Below are 24,123 nucleotides of genomic sequence, written 5' to 3' on the forward strand. Positions count from 1 at the left end.
GTTAATGAATGTCATGTATTCATTTAAGCACAAACAGAAAATTTTGACACATTGAGAACACTCACAATCAGTATTTTTTTATGATTAGTTCAACACAGCACCCATAATGCTAATTGTGACTGTAAATAATATTGATATGTATTGTTTTCACAGATTATCCATGACAGGATACAAACACATATGTCCCGGAGCAGGTTGATGTGGAATTCTTTGCCTGGAGGACTCTACGCACTTCCTGAGTTCTCCAGCGACCTCACTCTCTTCCCCTTCTACTACTCAACACTCGGTGAGTGTGTGAGTGTGTGTGTGTGTGAGTGTGTGTGTGTGTGCATCTCTACACCACCTTCAGCTCAATGCCGTAAAACTTTGTTGCAGTGAAAATGAAATCATAACTCAGATAGATGTTGGTTCCCTCCAAGCAGTGTGTGTGTGTAGTGGATCGTGAACATATATGTCGGCCATTTCCCTACCTAAACCCAGCCTGTGTGTTTGCATGCGCATATAGGGGTCTGTAGCGGATTTGTCCCTGGGCTTCACATGTCAGCAGTAAATCAGTGTTGCAGGAGTGATAGATGGTCTATACTCTGCTGTCACAGGCGTTGTTAGTCTCACTTTCCATAATTTTGATGACAGGGCAGTTTAGATTCCCTGTCCGTGGCCATAACTTGAGAGAACTTCAGTGTGGCGTGATATACAGCGTGTTTCGCTCAGCCAGGGCAACGCTATAAATCCAGCTACCTGTGATACATGCTGTTTATTAGGCAATGAGAAATCATCCAACATGACCAGTGGATTCCACCGATTGCTTGCTGTGTCCCTGTCTTCCTTGAAACAGTCATTTGAAAATATTTTAGATGTTGTGGCTTGCATACATAATTAGGTTCTGTTGTACACAGCTCTTCTTCAAATCTTCTGGTTTGTTTTGAATTTTTTCTCTTTTTTTTATTGTTCTGAACATGCAAGATACTAAAGGAATAGCTCACCCAAAAAATGTCACCCAAAAACTTCCCTCGGGCCATCTAGGATGTAGAATAGTTTTGTTTCTTTATCGGAACAGATGTGGGCAAATTTAGCATTACTTCAAGCACCATTTGCAAATGAACGTGGGGACTCAACAATGCTCCTTTTTGGAATCTCATTCTGACGGCACCCATTCACTCCACTGATGTGAAGTGATGTGATGCTAGATTTCTCCAAATATGTTAAGATGAAGAAACTTCACATCTACATATTGGATGGCCTGAGGGTTAGTTCATTTTTATCAAATATTCTTGTCTGCTAAGAAAAATAGTCGATTTTTGTAGACCAAATGTCTACCAAATGTCCCCACAAGTATAGTAATACCAGTAAATTTTGTTGTTGCATATAAATCAGACAGAATGGAGTGTATTGAAAATCTTAAATAGCAGAAAGTTTCCTGAAAGGTGTAGGCTTAGGTGTAGGGAGATAGAAAATGAGGTTTGTACAGTATATAAACCAGTACGCCTATGGAGAGTCCCCCCCAAAAAATGCAAACCAGTTTGTGTGTGTGCGCATCTGTGTGTGTGTGTGTGTGTGCGCGCGCGCGCGTGTGTGTGTGTGTGTGTGTGTGTGTGTGTGTGTGTGTGCGCGCGTCTGTGTGTGTGTGTGTGTGTGGCAGGTTCACACGCGGTTCCGCTGCACTAAAAATGTAACATCTACACCCGTCGTAGCTGCCGGCGAAAACGCAGAAAAGAGGCAGTTATGTTATTATCAGGACTAATCGCAATGTGCTTGGTTTCAACCTTGAAGTTTACATACAAAGCTGCTTTAAAAAGCGGTAAAATCCAAAACATCGGATGGCGAATCCATGACCCGACAAATGTTTGTCCTGAAAGTAAACATTTGTATACCACCTGGGCAAACTTTGAACAGTACAATTGCCCACTTTCTGACCAAGAGTGGATGTGCTCTCAGGCACAGGAGAGAGAGTTCAGGAAAACCCTGGATGTTAAAGTAATTAATGACAGACAAACAATACAATTCACTGGAACTAACCCGCGTTACTGGACTAAACTTATAACCATCTTATCTGGAGTATACTACAGAAATGGATCTTATACAGCGACTCACAGAGATGGGAGACCATTAGGAATACCTTTGCTAAAATACACCGTAAGAATCCTTCGGAAATTCCCCCTCTGTAAAGCACTCTCACCGAGGCCCGACTCAGAGACGCTCACTGAATGGATAAATCTAGGTCCTCTTGACCTGGAGGACCCGAAAGATGCCCCCGTTACTTCGGACTTCACTGCAGAGGAGATCTCAAGCGTGCTTTGTAGTCTCTCGAACAACAAAGCATGTGGCGCAGATGGTGTGACTTATGAAGTGCTCAAGGCAACAAAACTATTTTCAATAAAGACATTAACTCAGATTTTTAATGTCTGTTTAATTAACCGGAAAGTTCCCGATTCTTGGAAGGGAGCTATTATATATAGGATCCCCAAAAAGAATAACATTCCAGAAGATCCCTCCACCTGGAGAGATATATCACTGCTCCCCACTATATACAAGGTATTTATGAAGTGTGTTTTATGCCGAATTTTACCGTGGCTGGTGGAATCAGGAACATTGTCAACAAAACAAAAAACATACATAGAGAGGCAGGGAATGAATGAGCATGTATTCTGTTTGAAGACTGCCATCGATGATTTTAAACATGAATCCTCCCGTTTCTATGCGGTATTTCTCGATTTTCGAGACGCGTTTGGCTCTTTACCACAAAGCGTAATGCTTCATTCCCTTGAGGAAATAAAACTGCCGGAACAGTACATACATATAGTCAAGAATGTATATGACAATTCCTTTTTACAAGTGATTTGCGTACATCAACTAACGAAACCGATTAAACTTGAAGTTGGGATTAAGACGGGATGTCCCTGGAGCGCTGTGAACTTCATACTGGCCTTAAACCACTGGCTGAAATGGCTATGTCTCCTTGCCCCGCCTGGAATTACATCTCCAAACCCAGTTCAGGCTTTTGCCGATGACGTCCTCATAGTATCAAGAGAGGTGAACGTCATTACCAACATGCTGTCTCATCGCGCGTCATGATCGCATCGTAAACATAACTGCGCAAAGTATCTGGACAAAGTGCAATACATACAAACAAAACTGTTAAAATTAGCTGGTTTTTAAACTTGAATGATAATAATATAAGCTCTCTTAGAAGTGTTCTCAGGGAATACCCAAACACTCCAGACATCGTAGTCATAAATGAACTTTCTAAGAACATTCTGATTCTGGAAGTGGGCTGTTGTTTTGATCTTTACATGGATTTGTGCTTTTCTGAGAAAATGTTAAAGTATCAGTCATTAACAAATGCTTTGGCAGTGTGTGGTTACAGGATCAAACTGATTATTCTTATTTTTGGTAGCTTGGGACATGTGCACAGATTATGTGTCAGAGGCTTGCAGATTGCTGGACTGAGTAAAAAGACCTCTAAGCAAACAGCCAGATATTGTTCTGTGTCAGCAATCATAGGCAGTCTGCATGTTTGGAAAAGACGATGTCACCTTTATCCATAGCCTATTTTTTGAATGTGGTTGCAACTTGCATTGTCTTTATTGTCAGGTGAAACATAATAGGCTCTTTGTGAATATTTGGATGCTGTTGTTCTAATTAGTATTTGTCATTCCAAATAAAATAATCAAATGTGTGTGTGTGTGTGTGTGTGTGTGTGTGTGTGTGTGTGTGTGTGTGTGTGTGTGTGTGTGTGTGTGTGTGTGTTTCAACTGTGAACCAAATGACCTCTTATGAATGACTGTACTTTCAGATGTGACCACTATTAGTGGATGGTTTGTATATGTGTGTGGTTTGTTTCTGTGTGGTCTGAGTGTGTGGCCTGTTTATTCACATGTTTCACACTGTGCGTGTGGTAGCGTGTTCTTGTTTTGTTCATTTTTATAGAGTCTGAATCCCTGCAGAGAGGAAATAGGGATAATAGATGTTCTGGCTAAGCGTAATTACTGTCACTGTGATATATTATGAACTTCTCGTTTGTTTTACGGCCTAACCAGAAAAGTTTCACAGCTTTGATCAGTTCATTTTACTAGTTTTATCCTCTCTTGTTCTCTTTTGTTTCTTTGTAGTAACCTTTATTGTGATGTAATAGAGACTTAATGTAGCTGTCGGCTTTCTGGAGTCGCAGTCGCAAACGTAGATAAATGAAGCGAATCCCTGCAGAGGAACAAAGATAAACAGGTGCTCTCTTTGAACGGCTGCCATAAAGCAAACTGATACAAATGCAGAGAGATGTTACACACCGGAGGCTGACGCCGCTGAAGACTGATTTCATAAAGGCTAATCTGACGTTCGCAGTGTGCGAAAACTGCATTTTTATGTGCTTCATGATTTAAGTGAAGAAATTCACCAGCAAATACAGACTAATGATAGACTTTTACAGCACTAAAGTCATTTCTGCTGTCCACGTTTGTGATTTCTGCAGGTAAGAGTCCGTCTCAGGAGTTTACAGCTGTCATTCAAGCAGTCACACCTCTACAGTCCCAACAGCAGCCCATATTCAAACTGATCCATGCGGTTGCCAAGTCCAAGTTTTGTGCGCAGGTGAGAATATGAGCCAATAATGAGACACAATGACAATGCTTCCATTATTATCTATACTGCAACTGTGTATCAGGTTAAGGACCATTCACGCTGCCAATGATTTTTTGCTGTAGGTCACACTGATGGTTAGAGTTCTTGCTTTATCGGTGTCCAGAACAACTGGCTATATTAAATCACAAATGAGATGTATCACTGGTTAAAAAAATAAGAATAAATTACAATACTCATTCTCAAGTGGTTTCTAACCTCACTGATTCTTGAGAAGTGGGACAAAACAGTGTGCTCTATATACAGGTATGTATGTTAGCAGACAGATTACATTCTTGCATGTGACCAACAATTCCTTTAACAAATAAAAAGTATCATAATGAAATATTGTTAAAATAATCATCTGACAGAGGTAACAGACCTGACAGAGAGAATCTGACGTTGGTGACGAAAGCTTGAATATTGTATAGTCGTTTAACTATCAACTACAAACCCGATTCCAAAAAAGTTGGGACACTGTACAAATTGTGAGTAAAAAAGGAATGGAATCATTTACAAATCTAATAAACTTATATTTTATATAAATATATATAAACGCGCTGCAAATCATCACAACACATGCATATAACGAAATGCACAGCAAATCATCACAACACATGCATATAACGAAACGCGCTGCAAATCATCACAACACATGCATATAGCAAAACGAGCCTCCCAGTGTGGCAGTGTCTCTCAAAAGTCAAGATGGGCAGAGGATCACCAATTCCCCCAATGCTGCGGCAAAAAATAGTGGAGCATTTTCAGAAAGGAGTTTCTCAGAGAAAAATTACAAAGAGTTTGAAGTTATCATCATCTACAGTACATAATATCATCCAAATATTCTGAGAATCTGGAACAATCTCTGTGCGTAAGGGTCAAGGCCAGAAAACCTTACTGGATGCCCGTTATCTTCAGGCCATTAGACGGCATTGCATCACATACAGGAATGCTACTGTACTGGAAATCACAACATGGGCTCAGGAATACTTCCAGAAAACATTGTCGTGAACACAATCCACCGTGCCATTCACCGTTGCCGGCTAAAACTCTATAGGTCAAAAAAGAAGCCATATCTAAACATGATCCAGAAGCGCAGGCATTTTCTCTGGGCCAAGGCTCATTTAAAATGGCCTGTGGCAAAGTGGAAAACTGTTCTGTGGTCCGACGAATCAAGGTTTGAAGTTCTTTTTGGAAAACTGGGATGCCATGTCATCCGGACTAAAGAGGACAAGGACAACCCAAGATGTTATCAGCGCTCAGTTCAGAAGCCTGCATCTCTGATGGTATGGGGTTGCATGAGTGTGTGTGGCATGGGCAGCTTACACATCTGGAAAGGCACCATCAATGCTGAAAGGTATATCCAAGTTCTAGAACAACATATGCTCCCATCCAGGTGTCGTCTCTTTCAGGGAAGACCTTGCATTTTCCAACATGACAATGCCAGACCACATAAGGCATCAATTACAACATTATGGCTGCGTAGAAGAAGGATCCGGGTACTGAAATGGCCAGCCTGCAGTCCAGATCTTTCACTCATAGAAAACATTTGGTGCATCATAAAGACGAAGATGTGACAAAGAAGACCTAAGACAGTTGAGCAACTAGAAGCCTGTATTAGACAAGAATGGGACAACATTCCTATTCCTAAACTTGAGCAACTTGTCTCCTCAGTCCCCAGACGTTTGCAGACTGTTAAAAAAGAAGAGGGGATGTCACACAGTGGTAAACATGGCCTTGTCCCAACTTTTTTGAGATTTGTTAATGCCATGAAATTTAAAATCAACTTATTTTTCCCTTAAAATTAAACATTTTCTCAGTTTAAACATTTGATATGTCATCTATGTTGTATTCTGAATAAAATATTGATATTTGAATCTTCCACATTATTGCATTCTGTTTTTATTCACAATTTGTACAATGTCCCAACTTTTTTGGAATCGGGTTTGTGCATTGAATCAATCAATTACTGTATTTAAACAAACACAACAAACTGTATTGTTTATAAAGCTTTTATTCAAGATTCACAAGTATTTTGATATATCACTGGAACACAAATTATCTATTTTCTCTCATCTCAGAAGAGCATGTCTGCTGTGCATCTGTTATGGTAACAAGGTAACTTTTAGATGGTCAAATAAAACGATTATTTACATTCAAAAGGATCTTAATATTCACTTTTAAACATCTTAAAGGGATGGTTGACTGTTTTTCTTCTAGACTTGATTGTTTTTATGGGGTGCAGTCTAGCATGTGTTCATGCTTTGTTTAAAAATAAATGCCTTATTTTTCCTTTATTCCACACCGATCTGTCCCTTCTCTGACAAACGCATCAATTTATTTCCTGTTATTATGAAGCCCCTCCCTCAGAAATAAGCGATGGGCTGAGATTGGTCAGCTGGCTCAATATGTTGTGATTGGCTAAAGCCCTTCTAGAGCGCGTCTGAACATACCTGCTTTAGAACATTGGTTTTGAAATTTGTGAGTCCATTAGAATCGGTAAAAGACAGAATCGTGATTCTTATATGAACAGATTTTTATGTGCACTTGTAGTTTTCTCTTCCTCTTCTCTAAAGCAGCACAACATGGCCTCGCCCCCTTTGTTGCGTGTTTCCGGGGGCGGGGTTTTGTGACGTAAAGGACCTGGGAAGAAGCTCGCTGTAGTCCCTTACCAGCCGTTTGTGTAGGCATTAAACTGCCAGAATTTTAAAAGATGATATCTCCGTTTGCATTGAACGTTCAGTGCTGCAACTTTGCAGATATTGTTTATGCTCAAACAGCAACATTATATAATAACTAACATTAAAAAAGTTAAATCGCAATCAACCACCCCTTTAACAAATAATCAAAAATTATCACAACAAATATGATCAGAATAAAAAACAAACTGTAATATGTATAGAGATGTTTTATCTAGTGTTATCCAGTGCCAGAAGTGATTATTATAATCCACAAAAGCTAGATATGCTGTATATTTAGTATTTATACATTATTAGTATATTTATAAATACAAAACACTATTTAACATTTATTATAAGTAAATATGACTTGAAAACCACAGAAATATGTCTTCACGTTGAATGCGAACTCCGTCATATGACAGTGACAGTCCGTGGTGCAGATGAAGGGACTTTAGGGACGTACCCCGACCTGGGGTACAAAAATGCTTTGGCCAATCCGAGTGCAAATCTAGGAAAGAGGGGGCCATGGAGAGGGCCTGAAGGTCACCAACTTTCTTGAAAGAAAAAATCTTTCATTCAGAGCATGGTCCACTGAAAGCTTTCCCAAAGTGTTTTCCAATGCAGCTCGATTCCTAAAGGGGAACATCAGTGTAGCTCTCAAATCTCATTTACCCAATCTGAATATGCACATATTCACAATTTGGTGCATCAAGAGAATTACACGACATCAGTCAATAAAAAATTTATTTCTTTATTTTATGGTGCCTTTTGTCATTTGAAGTTGACAGCTTCTTGGTCCCCATTCACTTTCACTGTATGTTAATGAGAGGCTTGAACATTCTGCTAGGCTTCTCCTTTTGTGCTCCACCAAAGCAGTGCTATTTTAGTATCATTTATATACTGTTATAATTTTTGTTAATATTTTGAATGAGATTTTTTTCTATTTTATTCTATTATATATATATATATATATATATATATATATATATATATATATATATATATATATATATATATATATATATATATATACAGTCGTGGCCAAAACCTTTGAGAATTACATAAATATTGGAAATTGGAAAAGTTGCTGCTTAAGTTTTTATAATAGCAATTTGCATATACTCCAGAATATTATGAAGAGTGATCAGATGAATTGCATAGTCCTTCTTTGCCATGAAAATTAACTTAATCCCAAAAAAACCTTTCCACTGCATTTCATTGCTGTCATTAAAGGACCTGCTGAGAAATGGCATTATCGGTTTCGGGCCGAAATAAAAAAAACAGCCGAAAACGTAAACCGAAAATGAATGTCACCCGCCCCTCCCATCCGTGAGCAAGCGCTTAGGTTTCACTCACGGTCGAGCTGTTATCACGCGTCTGCCTATCAAAGATTAAGCATCAAAAAAGGCTTGTCACAAAAGCTGCACAATCGATCGGACCAACCAACACAAGTTTCGAAAACGAAAACAGGGAATCGATTTTAACGGCCTTCTCTCGGAGCGCGTCCAGCTCGTCACTATACGCTCGCAGCGAACGCGCGTCACACAGCAACTGCAGGTTCTGACACACACACACACACACAGACAGAGCCTATTAGTGCATAATATCAATGTAGCCTTCAGTAATGTTTTTCAATGATGTTATGGCAGTCCACATTGCTGACTTGTGCGCGTCTCAAGCGCCCTCTTTACGTTCGCCCTAATGCCTGTTTAGTTGTCGGTGGATTTGCCTATATTTGGCGTTGAAAAACGGATCAACGCCAAATATAGGCAATTTACTAACGATTCAATGAACACTTTGCCTATGTCTCAAAAATCGAACAGGATTTTTTTTTCACAAAAGTGACAGCCCTATACGAGAGGACACCAAAGTTGCAATATGTAACATTTGTTCTGCAAAAATCTCTTTTTTTTAAAAAAAAACTTAAAAAAAAAAAAAAAAAAAAAATTTTTTAATTTTTAAAAAACTATTTTATTTGATGGAACATAAAACTTGAAGAATAATTATTATTTATATTTATTGTAAAAAATATTTTATGTTTTGTTATGTAACTGTTAATAAAAGTTTGATTATTATATTGTGATTTTTCAATTCAGATCCATTAAATCCAAGCAATATATATACACGTTTTTAAAAGAAGCCATTTTCGGCTTCAGTTTCGGTTTTCGGCCAAGTGCATCCTAAATTTTCGGTTTCGGCGCAGAATTTTCATTTCGGTGCATCACTAATATATATATATATATATATATATATATATATATATATATATATATTAGGGGTGTAACGGTACGCAAAAATCACGGTTCGGTACGTACCTCGGTTTTAAAGTCACGTTCGGTTCATTTTCGGTACAGTAAGGGAAAGAAATGCAAACATCAAACTGCAGGTTGTTTATTACTATAAACTTTTTTCAACAATTTGTTTACACTTTTTTTTTATTATTTTTCATAAAATATATAAAAAATAAAAAAGAATAAGAAATAAAATACTGCTGCAAAGTTCTCCACTAAATAAAATACTCTCAGTCTCAAACCAATATCATATAATAAAATATAATGAAAAATATAAACAAATAACTATGATTACAGTGCAGCATTACCAATCCCAGCTTGTAGGCCTGCTCATATTTAAAAAAAATATATATATATATATAACTTTTCCAAAGTGTAAAATGCATCAACAGTTTCAGTTTTTAAACCTGCTCAGATTTCGTTATAGCGTTGGACCGATCGGAATTAAGAGCAAAGGTCTGTTTAAATGCCGACGGGAGCTGCGTTTGAATTACAATTGTTTTTTTCCTAGTTGTAGTGATGTTCACACTCGCATGATGCCTTTTGAAAACCTTAGGCCGGTGACACACTGGCATATTGCACCTGTCAAACAGTCTATTTTGTCGTCAATACTGTTGACGGTGTCCTTTATCAGTAGGCTTTATATGCTCAACATGAAGTATAGATATTGTTGTCATGAAGACAAGAGCCTGGTCTGTCGGCGACCTCCCTCTATGTCACCTATAGTAGCAGCAGCGCGCCAGCGCCGCGTCAGGCACAATTCTGGTGTGTAAAGACACAGGAAAACGTGAAGAAGCCATCACGCAACTGACACACAGCAGAAACGCCACGCTCACGCCACGCAGCCAGTGTGTCACCGGCCTTAGAATCAGCTGCAGGGCGGGATTTGCGCTGAACGCAGAGACTTCCGCCACTTAATATGTTCGTTTGGAAACACGAAAATGTACCTATGTTCCGCAATCAAAATATTGCATTCGGCCATTCGGTACACACGTGCACCGTACCGAAAGCCCTGTACCGAAACGGTCCGGTACGAATACACGTACCGTTACACCCCTAATATATATATAAATATATATATATATATATAAATTATATATATATATATATATATATATATATATATATATATATATATATAATATACAAATAATAATACATATAATAATTGTTACTATTTTTTAAATATGACTATATAGCTTTTATTTTTCATTTTATTTTACAGTATTTGATTTTAGTTGTTTCAGTCCTTATATTTAAAATAATAAAAAATTATAAATGTTGTTTTTTATATATATTTAAATGTAAAGTCAATTATTTAAAGTATAATATTTATATATATATATATATATATATATATTTTTTTTTTATTACTTTTTTTTTTTTTTTTTAATTCATTCAATTGTTTTAGTTTTGTTTTAGTTTAACTTAATGATAATAACCTCGTACCAAATACTTAAAATCATAGGTTTGGAACAATATGCGATTAGATAAGAGTAGGTGATTTTTCCATTTTGGATGTGCTTTTACTTTCTGGAGGGAAAGTGTCGGTATATTAATTGCTGCCCTGGCTATTGCATCATGTCGTGAACATGATGAATGATTATCAATGCATGAATCAAAGTCATTTAGAATGCCCACGAATTTTGACATGGTTTTCCACACATCATTTTTTATTAAATCCCTGTATGTGGGCAGCAACTAATCATGTTAAACAAGTCAAACGTAAGGCTGTACAAAACTAGCATGCGCTCAGTCTGGCCGCAGTATCTGACAAGTGATAGATCATGTTAGCTTCACTCTGTGTTCCTCATGGGTCACTGCTTCTTTGGCTAAACTTTCTATACTTTAAATAACTTCTTGTCAGCTGACATTGCATTGGTTTATTTCACATTAGATAATTTACTAAATTGAATAATATTCAGATCATGTATTACCTTATTAAAAGAGTACACTTTTGCATACAAAAATGAATGTAATGGTTTTGAACACTTAATTGCATGTAATTTACATTTAAATGAAAACGTATCGCAGTGTATGTCACACCTTAAGTTTTTTTTTTCTTTAGATTTGAAGTACACATTCAATACAGTTAACCACTCTTTTTTTCACAAGAGCTAACATTAGACTGTGTCTTCAAATGCCCTTAATTAACACAGTTCCATTAGACTGTGTCTTCAAATGCCCTTAATTAACACAGTTCCTAAAAATGAGAAGTCTCTTGATAATTTATAGTTTGTTGCAAATTATTCTAGTGGCTCTCAAACCTATTTTCAGGACTTATAAATGAGAATGGGATTTGTTGTGAAATTTTGATTACTTTTTGCATGTGGGCTGTAATAATTCACACCTGCACTTACAAAAACAGGTTGTAATTTAACATGAATACATGTATACATGAAATGTGCAGTGCAGCTCATGTGTTTTAATGTGGTTTCAGATTTTAGTGCTGTGGAACTGTGAGAAGCCTCCACCACCTAGAAACAAGTGGCCCTCCATCACAACACCCTTCTCTATCATTGAGGGCAAAAGAAAGGTGAGATGGAGAAATATGATGGAATAAATATTATAATTGCATGTTGGTTTAAAGTCTTGGCAGGCACACACATGCAATGAACACTTTGCACACAGATTAGCCTTCTAGATAAAGACTTAAATGTTATATTTTTTGTTTTATTTTATGCAAATGTAATTATTTTAGATATTAGATAAAGCCTGTTAATATTTTACAGTTTTGGAATTAAAATAATGATAATTTAGTGTATAAATAATTTTGAAATATTTAAACCATTTTCAGCAAGGTTTTGTCATGTTTAGTTAACTTCCAGGGACAAATTTATACATTAAGTGCAGGTAAGTGAAGTTAGCCTCAAACTTTATAGTGGGAAGGAAACAAAATAACAAATAACGGGACAGATGTCACCATTTAAAATCTCTAAAATGATTTGAAATAAATAGTGCGTGTGTATGTGTGATATCTGCACAGCTGTGTGTGGGTGGTTATGTGAATGTTCTGAATGTATCTTATCATTAGCACCTTTCAGACTTTGTCTGTTCACTGTCATCCCTTTTTGCACATGTTTTACTCATTTACATCTTGTCATGTGTTCTTTGCAGCAACAGTTAGCCTGAGCAACTTAATGTGATGGATTACTCTGTCTCCTCACTTATCCCCTAGTTGTTATATCTCATATATCAAAATGTAGCTATTTAGGGTTTTTAAACAGAGTCAATGCAAAAAAATGTGAGGAAAACAATATCTTAAGAGAAAAATTACATGTGATATTTTTGTGAACTTAACATATTTGGGTGTTAACTATGAGCATATTTAAAGTAGATTTGTGCATTTATAGAAAAATCACTTAAAACGCTCTCGATAGGTCCAACAGTTAACATACGTGCAGCAGAGGAGAATTCCAGGTTTTCTATATACTGGTCTGACACAACATTAAAACTACTGAAATGTGAAATAAATAACTGATTATATCAATACAACTGCACCTGTCAAGGGGTGGAATGTATTAAACAGCAAGTAAATACTCTAGAATGGGTCAAATAAATAGATCTTTGACAAGGACCAAATAATGACAGCTAGACAATGGTTTAGAGCATCTAATGGCAAGTCTTTTGGGGTGTTCCCCATATGCAATGGTTGGTACCTGTCAAAAGTGGTGCAAGGAAGGACAACCTGTGAACCTTATCCAGGGTCCAAAACCAAAATTTATTAGCCACATTTCCACTGTTGGGCCAAAAGCGAGCGTTCTAGTGTGTGTCAGGGCCAGTCGCATTTCCACTGTCACTTCTGGGGCTTGATCGTGCCTTGTCGGGGCTTCCTCAGGAAAACAGCCAGGGATTTTTGACCAATCGAATACCTTCGTCCAAAGCCGTCCAACATGTGCTTGAGGAGTGATAATGAACAAAGGCAGAGTTTATCCAAGTTAGGATACGGTAGACACCGCTGCTCATTTCGCATGTATTCATATCTAGCAACCACCTAGCATCAACATTTAATACGTTTAAAACTAATTTAATGCAAAATACACTTTCAGACAGTTGGTCTCATTCACTAATTATTGCATTATTCGTATTTATATGCACATTCAAACTTCTCACAAACACTTTCCACCTAATTCACACACATAAGCATGCATATATGAATTTGTTTTTATTTCTTACTTCTTAGTGAATCTGGAGTGTTCTAAATGAGCAGCCATGTGAACAAAGCTAGCCATTTGCATATAACATGACACACACACCATCTCCATAAGGGCTTTGTGCACACACTTTCCTTACAGCCTTCCGTCACTCATGTCAAAGACACTCCATGCAATACACAATATGACACTGTTTATACTGTTTATGGCTGTACATGCACAGTTATTTTTACAGTTATTCAAATTAATGTTGTTCAGTTGCTTTGACACAACCTGTTTTGTTTAAAGCACTATATAAATAAAGGTGACTTGTCTTGACTATTTAAAGAAACCATGCAGCTGGAGCTATAGTCTAAAGCAGCTTTTATTACTCTTTCACTGTATAAATAATGTTTATTGTTTATTGTAAGTTATAACTATTATCCTAGAATAAAACATACTTTTTATCTTAAAATAAGAGAGAGAGAGAGAGAAAGAGAGAGATTTAAGACCGGAGTGTTTTTTTGCTGTGTGCTGTCAATCGTTCCTATATTTTTTCTTAAATTTAGAATACATTTTAGTATGAAAGTTTTAGTGAATCATGATTTGTTCGTGAAAGCATCTGTACGAAGCTTTCACGCACAAATGTGTGTACGCATGCTTAGTGAATGAGATAAGTGAATTAACTTACGATTGCAACAGTAAATAAGAATCCATCCTACAATAAGGAGTTCTGGAATTTAAAGAAGCAGACGAACATGCACTTAGAATAAATAGATGACACCGTTCGCTGGTGTGGACGCTAATATTGTTATCTTTATAGTTATTATCTTTATAGTCATCATTCTTGGTGTGAACGGGGCTTTACTCATAACTCAGATTTTCTGTCTGTGAGCTCCCTTTGACTGCAAAGATAACAGTATAGTGAGACTGAAGACAGTGCTCAAACCTCTTCAGATTGCATGCATCTTGGAAAATAAATGTAAAAGCTCTTTCTTTTCAAAGAAATTTGGTAAAATCATACAAGAGTTTATCAATATTTTTATGTTGTCTTATGTGTATACATTTGGACTTAAAATCTGTAATGGAGGTGTTTTGTGCATTCTTGTCATCACAAATAAACCAAGCAGCTGTCTTTTAATGTAAAATAATGATAAATATCAATTTGATTTAGCATGCTGACACAAATTAATAAATTATTTTTTTTTATTGTAAATCATTGGTTTATAAAATATTGATGCTGAAGTCTGTCTTAGGTCTATATGAAAGGGCCAAACGTCCATTTCTGTTAGGTTTAATTTATGATATAGTTTACACTGGGTTTTACAGCACCATTGGTCTGACAGTGGAAACGTGAATTGATCTTGGGCTCACAGCTCCAGGTGCGAGGCTATTGACCACATCTGGCTTGTTGTTAGCTCTGGCTCATGCTGACCCGACAGGGCACTTACGTTAGAATAGAACAAACGTCTGAAGCGATAAATGAAACATACAAAATGTGCAGAGCAGGGGGGCATGAGGACTGGAATTGAGAACCGCTAGTTTACATGGACAACAATATTCAGATTTGAACATGATTAAGACAAGATTCTACTATGTAAACAGAGATTTTGGGTTACCATATTCTGGCTTAAGTCATACTCGAAGTAAACACTAATTGAATTAAGACATGTGAAGTATTCTTATTTAAGTCGCATTACTGAAGTGCAGTATAGACATGTACACACCTTAATCACAAAATTATCATTGTGTAGGACTTTTTGCCGCATTTTGCGACAGGATACACAGACAGCAGTGGTCAACCGTTTGACGGTAAATAAAAGAGCATGAATTCAACAACGCCGTCATCTGTTTGCAAGAATAGCATGACAAATAATCAACTGCACTTGAAGCTTTCAGTAACTTAAAAATGAAACACCCTAAACAGCATGACATCATAATGAAGAGGAACTATATGTTAATATGTGAAATTCTGGAGGGGAGGTCGGATGGCATGGTGACATAATGGTGTGTGCCATTAATTGATCTATGAACTATAACATATAAAATTGGAACATGAAAGGAATATTCTAAACCAACTCACATAAACACCTTGATCCTAATATTGTCTTATTCAGAATAAAATAAATAATTAGATTACTGATGTCCATGTAAATGTAGTCTATGGGATGTGCTGGACCAACAAATCCCATCCATGGAGGCCCCACCAAGCAACTTAAAGCAGGGGTCTCCAGCCCTGCTTCTGGAGGGCTACCATCCTGCAGATTTCAGTTCCAACCCGAATCAAACACACTTGTGCTAGCTAATTCAGTTACAGGCATGAAGTCTGCAGTGCGGTAGGGCTTTACCCTGTACTGTATCTATGTTTTTAAGCATGGCAGCTGGTTTAAGTTAGTCCTTGGTTGGTCAGAAGCTGGTTTAAGGTGGTCCTAAGCAGGAGCTAATTGCTCAAGACCCCTTAAACCAGCTCATGACCAACGACCAATGACATACTTCAAAACATAAATAACCAGCATATGCTGATTTTTTTTCGACAATGTAGGAGCAAGGTAAGAGATCCAACTCAAGCCCTACTCAAGTAAACAAATACAATTGGAAATCAGCTCAAGGGAGAAAATATTGTCTCTTAATGGAAAAGTTCATTTCAGACCCTAGTGTACAGTAAAACGTGTGTGTGTGCATGTGTGTGTGTGTGTGTGTGTGTGTTTGTGTGTATATATATATATATATATATATATATATATATATATATATATGCACCACCTTACATTTACATTTACATTGAATCATTTAGCAGACGCTTTTATCCAAATTGTTCTTACAAATGAGAACAATAGAAGCAGTCAGGTCAACAAGAGAACAACTACAGTATACAAGTGCCATAACAAGTCTCAAGACTCAAGATACATAACTACTGGTAGCCAGTGTAACCTAATGAGGAGAGGAGTAACGTGAGCTTTTTTGAAGACAAAAAACGCGGCTCATTGAAGACAACCCTTGCTGCTGCATTCTGGATCAACTGCAGAGGCTTGACAGTACATGCAGGAAGGCCCGCCAGGAGAGCATTACAATAGTCCAGTCTGGAGAGAACAAGAGCTTGGACAAGAAGTTGGGTTGCTTGCTCTGACAGGAAAGGGTCTAATCTTCCTAATGTTGTATAAGGCAAACCTGCAGGACCGGGTCGTTGTAGAAATGTGGTCTGTGAAGCTTAACTGATGATCCATCACAACTCCTAGGTTTCTGGCTGTCCTAGAAGGAGTAATGGTTGAGCCCAGCTGTATAGAGAAGTTGTGATGAAGCACTGGGTTAGCTGGAATCACCAGGAGTTCTGTCTTCATAAGGTTAAGTTGAAGGTGATTGGTCATTCATCCAGCTAGAAATGTCACTCAGACAGGCTGAAATGCGAGCAGCTACCGTCAGGTCATCTGGCTGGAATGAGAAGTAGAGTTGGGTGTCATCAGCGTAGCAGTGATAAGAAAAGCCATGCTTCTGAATGACAGATCCTAATGATGTCATGTAGATGGAGAAGAGAAGTGGTCCAAGTACTGAGCCTTGAGGAACCCCAGTAGCAAGGTGGTGTGACTTTGAAACATCACCCCTCCAAGACACACTGAAGGATCTGTCAGAGAGGTAGGACTTAACCCACAGGAGTGCAGTTCCAGAGATGCCAATCTTTCTGAGGGTGGACAGGAGAATCTGGTGATTAACAGTGTCAAAAGCAGCAGACAGGTCCAGTAAGATGAGTACCGAGGAATTTGAAGCTGCTCTTGCTAGTCGCAGAGCTTCAGAAACCGAGAGCGGAGCAGTCTCAGTTGAGTGGCCACTTTTGAAGCCAGATTGGTTGCTGTCCAGGAGGTTGTTCTGTACAAGGAACATAGAAAGCTTGTTGAACACAGCTCGCTCAAGTGTCTTTGCAATGAATGGAAGAAGGGATACCGGTCTGTAGTTTTCAAGAAGTGCTGGATTTTGAGAAGTGGGCTTACCCGAGCCTGCTTGAATGCTGAGGGAAATGTTCCTGAGTGAAGAGAGGAGTTGATAATGTGAGTAAGCGAAGGTATGACTGAAGAAGAGATCGCTTGAAGGAGGTGAGTGGGGATCGGATCAAGTGGACAAGTAGTAGGATGATTGGACAGGAGAAGTTTGGAGACGTCCATCTCTGAGAGTGGGGAGAAGGAGGAGAAAGAGTGTGCGTCCGTCATTGTGAAGTTGTCCTCAGTCTGCGGTGTGGAGAATTGGTCACTGATGGATCTTGTCTTATTTGTGAAGAAAGCTGCAAAGTCGTCCATTGTAAGAGTCGATGGAGGAGGTGGTGGTAGCGGATTAAGAAGAGAAGAGAAAGTCTTGAAGAGTGTCCAAGCATCACAACAGTTGTTAATTTTGTTGTGGTAGTAGGATGTTTTAGCCATGAAGACATTTGCAGAGAAGGAAGAGATGAGAGACTGATACACACTGAGGTCGGTAGAGTTTCTTGATTTCTGCCATTTCCTCTCTGCAGCCCTGAGTTTAGAGTGATGTTCACGGAGAACCTCGGACAGCCAGGGGGCAGATGGGGCGGTGCGTGCTGGTCTAGACAACAGTGGGCAAAACTTGTCCAAGCAAGATGTTAAAGTGGAGCAAAGAGTGTCCGTAGCGCTGTTCGTGTCCAGAGCAGAAAACTGAGAGAGTGCAGAAAGTGAGGATGAAACCACAGAAGATAGGCGAGATGGAGAGAGTGAGCGTAGGTACCATCGAAAGGTGACCTGCGTTGGAGTGTGAGGAACTTCAGGAGTAAGTGCTAGGTTAGCAGTAATGAGGAAGTGGTCTGAGGTGTGCAGTGGAGCAACTGAAGAGTTGTCCACAGAGCAACAGCGCGTGTAGATGAGGTCCAGTTGATTGCCTGATTTGTGAGTCGCTGTAGTAGACACTAGCTTGAGATCAAATGAGGTGAGCAGAGTTTTGAAGTCAGCAGCCTGGGGCTTATCTAGGTGGATGTTGAAGTCGCCAAGCAGTACCAGAGGAGTACCATCTTCAGGAAAATTTGATAGCAGCACATCCAACTCCTCCAAGAAGTTTCCCAATTGACCTGGGGGACGATAAATGACCACAAAGGGGATTTTAACAGGGTGGGTTACAGTAATGGCATGTGATTCAAATGAACCAGTACCTGTAGGTGATGGCTGAAGATCAAATTTCCATTCTTTTGATATAAGGAGACCCGTACCTCCACCCCTCACAGTGGTGCGAGGAGTGTGGGAACAAGTCAAATTAGTGGAGAGGGCTGCAGGGGTGGCAGTATCTTCAGGTTTGATCCAAGTCTCTGTCAGTGCCATGAGGTTGAGACCGGAATGAGTAGCAATAGAAGAAATGAAGTCTGCTTTGTTAACTGCAGACTGGCAGTTCCAGAGACCAACTGGAATAGAGAGCGTATTAGTAGAGGTCAGAGGAAAGGCCGTAGGTTTGTCAGACAGGCCTTCCTGCGACGTGCATAGCGTGCTCTCCGAGTGTTAGTAGTGATAGTAGAGATCTGAAAGCACATAGTGACTACAAGTGTAAGAGATATTTGAGAACAAGGTATGCAAAAAGTAAAGAAAGAGGAGAAAAGCAATACTCAAGTGCCCTGTCGGTGTCCTTGCTCGGTGGAGTCGCGCAGGTAGAGTCGATTGTCTTTACACTCGTCGGTCTTCACACGAGGAGGATTCACACGAGGGCTGCCGCGACCGCTGCCGCGGTGAAACCTAACGCTTTTGTATTTGCCTGATTACCTGTGATTGAAGTCAGCTGGCCACGCCTCACTAATTAGCAGATCGAAACTGGGCAGTCGCGCGATAGGCAAACGCAAAACCAAGCGCCACTTTCAGCACGTATTTACCAGGGTAAGACACACACAATTTAAACCAAAAACTTTCCTAGCAATGACGATCACACAGTAGTCTAATGAGAAAACGACACCTTATTAATGTTTACACTCACTGATTTCAGAATTAAGTTGTTATGCTTCAGGTTGTTTGCACATGTAATTTAATTGGAGCATGGAACACATCCAAAATAATCACAGCACCCCATAATTTCACACAGAAAAGCATTTTTTGTAAACAGATTTCTCATAAATCAACCTGACAGTTTGTTATTGTTGTGTGCCTTAAAAACACACTGATAGGGACGAGTGTCTCAGTAGAGCCTATGATAATTCAACTACATTTATCTAGAGAATAATTGTAATTTGGTTTGTAGGTATGTGGCATTAGAAAGTCATATTAGGCACTGGGTTCTATTTTTTGCTCATTAGTCAACATCCAAATGAAAATATAACAAATTTTCAAACTGATTATCAAATGCATGTTTACTAAAGCCTGTTATATACTGTAAGATGTTTCTACCAGCTCTGCATGTCTGCAATAGCAACCTAAATAATCTCTGCATATGTTACCTTGGAGATGCACTATTTCTTTAAAATACATGCAGAGAATAAATAAGCCTTCAGATGTAAATAAAAAAGTTAAAATAGATATAAAATCTAAAATATATATATATATAGATATACATATATGAGATCTGTTTTTTTCTTCAACACTACTACCATACTTTATGAAAATATATTGATGTTTACTGGGTTTGTAGTGACATTGGATCTCTAAAAGATAATTAGAATAATTTATGTTATTGTAGTATGAAGAAGTAATTCCAGCCACTAAAAGCACATTCTTGGACAGAATGGACTGAAAAATTGGACCAGACATTATGCTGATAGTCAAAATTCTGGCTTTGCGATACTTAGTCTCAGCCTCAGACATCACGCCCACAGACCCTTGGCTAAATGTAAGATGCATATGGGACACTAAAGTGGAAACACTTCAGGCATGTCAAAGTCGTCATCAGATTGGTTGAATTCTACAGGATTTCTGCAAGATGTGAGTGTCACGTTCTTTAACGTTCCACCTGAAAACAAAAGGTACCATGGCGCCAAACCCCCTCACGAAAGAAGAAAGATGTTGTGTATAGAACTGTGATGATGAGCACTTGACATGACTTTGACATGTTGGTCAAACGGCCTCATAGGCAGGCCTTGGCCAATGAAAGCTACCATGAATTCCAGACCTTGAGTCTGAAGTTCTGGCTACACGAGACTATGCAATACTAAGCTGTATCAAGTCAGACACAATACATGTCAAAGGCGAAAGTTCAAGGGTCATCGAGACCACTTAAAATGCCTTTCCATTGGGGAACTGTAAAGGTCTGATGCACAAATACATTAATGACCCAACATAACAATTTATCATCTCGAGATTCATTATGAGACTGACATTTCAATTATCATCATCATGACAGGCAGATCTGTGTATCATTCATCAAGATGCTAACAGCTTTTTAAAATTTGCATTAATGGATTTTCCTCCATATACAGGATTCATACAGTATGTGCTTTTTGGAAGTTGTTTTGGAAGATTTGGATGATATAAATCCAACCATCCAATTCATCCAATTATTTTGTCTGCTGTTCGTTTGTGAAAAAATGAAAATCTACAAAAAAGTTACTTCAATCCAAGTACATTCAGCTAAAACATTCATTCAGAAATATTACATAAAATGTAAATATAATGTACAGGTACTAGATATGAATTTTTCAGTGTAAGCATTATAACAGTATATGTACATATATTAATATGTATAAGCCCAGGCTTAAAATGCAACCAGACATTTTATATAATAGATAAGAATTAATATACTGTCTTTACATATTTATAATTAGAGAGAGAGAGAGAGATCTTTCTATATACCAGACAAAGGCTGATGAGTAATTTTGACCAAATTCTAGTCCAAGTTTAGTCTATGGTGATACAACTGTTGATAATAATTACAAACACATATTTCAATAGATCAGAAAAGTCCAGAGCTCTAGATAAAATGCAGTTACTTACTTTGAAAGGAGTGTGAAATATGTGTCAAACAAGTGTGAAATAGATAATCAAAGTTTTAATCAAAAGCCATTTGTCAAAATTAAATCATATTGTGACTAATAAGCTATCAAACGCCACATCCAAATCATAACACGCTTTTATCTGAGTCCTGATTAAGATAAATTGGAGTTGTTTAATACTGAGATAAAGGCTTAATAGAGAGGCATGAACTTGGTTTTCTCTAGAAGTGCAATCTTTAGAGGTCATGATAGGGAGAGAGTTTGTCCCAGAGGCATTTTGTGTGTGTGTGTGTGTGTGTGTGTGTGTGTGTGTGTGTGTGTGTGTGTGTGTGTGTGTGTGTGTGTGTGTGTGTGTGTGTGTGTGTGTGTGTGTGTGTGTGTGTGAGAGAGAGAGAGAGAGAGAGAGAGAGAGAGAGTTTGTTAGACATGTTTGATGTCATAAACAGAAAGATAGACACTAAAAGACAGATTGTGGGAAAATGAAGTGCATTTGCTGATACAAAGTTTATTTGCATGTACTATCTAGGTTGTTTTATATGGAAGTTTTTTTCTGCCACAAAATAAAAAAAATGTATAATAAGTAGGGCAAACGGGCAAATTAGGGTGAGAGTGCAATTCCAAAACAGTGCAGATGGGTGTGAAAATTTCTGCGGGTGATTGACTGACAACGTGCAAATTAAAGAACACAGATGCAAAATAGTTTCCTTTTGGGAGTGTTAAAAAATGGTGCAAATACCAGTAATTTGACGAGTGCAAACTTTAGTAAATCACATTGTATGATTCATTTTAGTAGGTAGGTTAATTGGCATTCATTACTGTAATTTGGTATATTTTTAAAAGTGAAGCTTGACAAATCATTAATTAAACTACAGTTAACCTACTATTTAAAAAAAGTAATTTGGAACATTACAAACTACAAATAAAAGTAGATAACCACACTGATGATCCTATACTGTAAAATTTTATTAATAAAATATAATTATTCAATTAATTAAAATGCTAAATTCATTCACAGTCTTAAATTGTTTTACAAAAATTATGAACTTGAACGATAAATTAAAATCCCAATTAAATGACTGTTTCCCTCCGTATTGTGATGAGTAGGCCTATTACACCTTACATACGAGTGAAACTGAACTGTTTCTATCCATCTGTTTTTGATTGAATTGAGGCAAATCTGAATGAAAGCTTACAATCATGCAACCAAAATCATTGGAGAGAACATTGAGTTATGCCTCAATTATTTTGATTAGAAATTATGAAGTAAAAAAAAAGAAAGAAACATATGCACGGGTGAATTGTTCATGTTAAGATACATAACATGTATTTGGAAAATAGGCCTTAAACCAAAACACTAGTTTACATAACTTGAAAACAGTAGAGGAACTAAAATCTGTAAAAGGATTAGATCAACAAACCACTTTGCTGGATTGATTTGCTGTAGACATTTTAATCCTGCTACGTTTACAGTATGTCGGTGACTATGTTTTTGTGAACATTCCCTCAGGTTGTTTGGTTATGCTACACAACTTGTTGGAAGTACTTTGTTGCTGTTATTGTTATCCATGCTACGTTAGCATCTTTACTCAGGCTTTTGTGGAAAAAGGCATAAATATATTTACATAGAAAGAAAATGTATTTGCATAATAATGACTATATTTCAATACATACACCAGTGATGAAAGCTACTGGCTAAACCTGATTTTAGCATTGTTTTCCTTACCGGCAGTGCTTAAATTAGCATGCTAAATTGTGTGCTTTAACTGCTTGCGTAGTAAAACCCTGTGAGGGCACCGACTTAAAGCACTACTGCCGTGCTGTGAAGTCTTTAGTGTCACAACTCTATATACTGCCATAACATGACATCTTTTGACTGTTTTTAGTGCCATAAGCACTACATAAAAAAATAAAAATAAAAACACTTTAAAAGCTCCATTGTGCTCCATTCTATTCTATTGAACTCCACCTAGCTGTTTTTGACATTTCTTATGTCAAAGCCCATTAAGAATCATGTCTAATCAGGGTTAGGTGAATCTGAAACCAACGCATTGTCTCAGGAATTCAACAAAACTGCTAGTCTATTTTAAAATATATGTAATATTGACCATCTCTAAAATGTATATAATGCAAGAGAAGAGGCGAGGAAACAGAGAGAGACAGTAAAGGGCAGACAGTCCCTCTGGAAGATTATGTGAGCTTTACAGTTAAATAAAGCGTGTCTTGAGGGAAAAGGAGTGATATCAGAGGAAGAAGCCATGTGTCAACAAAGACAGCTGGCCTCCCAGATAACTACATAGTCCTTTCCAGAACCCCTATATATCTGAGAGAAGACTTGGAATGATAAATGCAGTGATATGCATATATTACATACTGCAGTCACAGCATCTGTCACATATAATAATGCATTTTTTTTTAAATAGTGCACACAAAATGGAAGTCAATAGGGTAGGGCATCTTTTAAGTTCGCTATAAATACACAAAGTATGTTTTACATGCCTTATTGTTCCCATATG

General features: G+C 37.8%; 1 protein-coding gene across 1 annotated transcript in view; it reads left to right on the forward strand.

Annotated features, from left to right (window-relative positions):
* LOC132107051 (exostosin-1) overlaps window positions 1-24,123 on the forward strand; it is a 333,524-nt gene that overhangs the window by 285,546 nt on the left and 23,855 nt on the right. Inside the window, exons 6-8 of the mRNA XM_059513195.1 lie at window positions 154-286; window positions 4,466-4,584; window positions 12,024-12,119. Coding sequence (XP_059369178.1) covers window positions 154-286; window positions 4,466-4,584; window positions 12,024-12,119 — 348 coding nt within the window. The remainder of the gene's footprint in view (window positions 1-153; window positions 287-4,465; window positions 4,585-12,023; window positions 12,120-24,123) is intronic.

Source organism: Carassius carassius, chromosome 27 (assembly GCF_963082965.1).
Source record: "Carassius carassius chromosome 27, fCarCar2.1, whole genome shotgun sequence".
NCBI classification, from domain to species: Eukaryota; Metazoa; Chordata; class Actinopteri; order Cypriniformes; family Cyprinidae; genus Carassius; species Carassius carassius.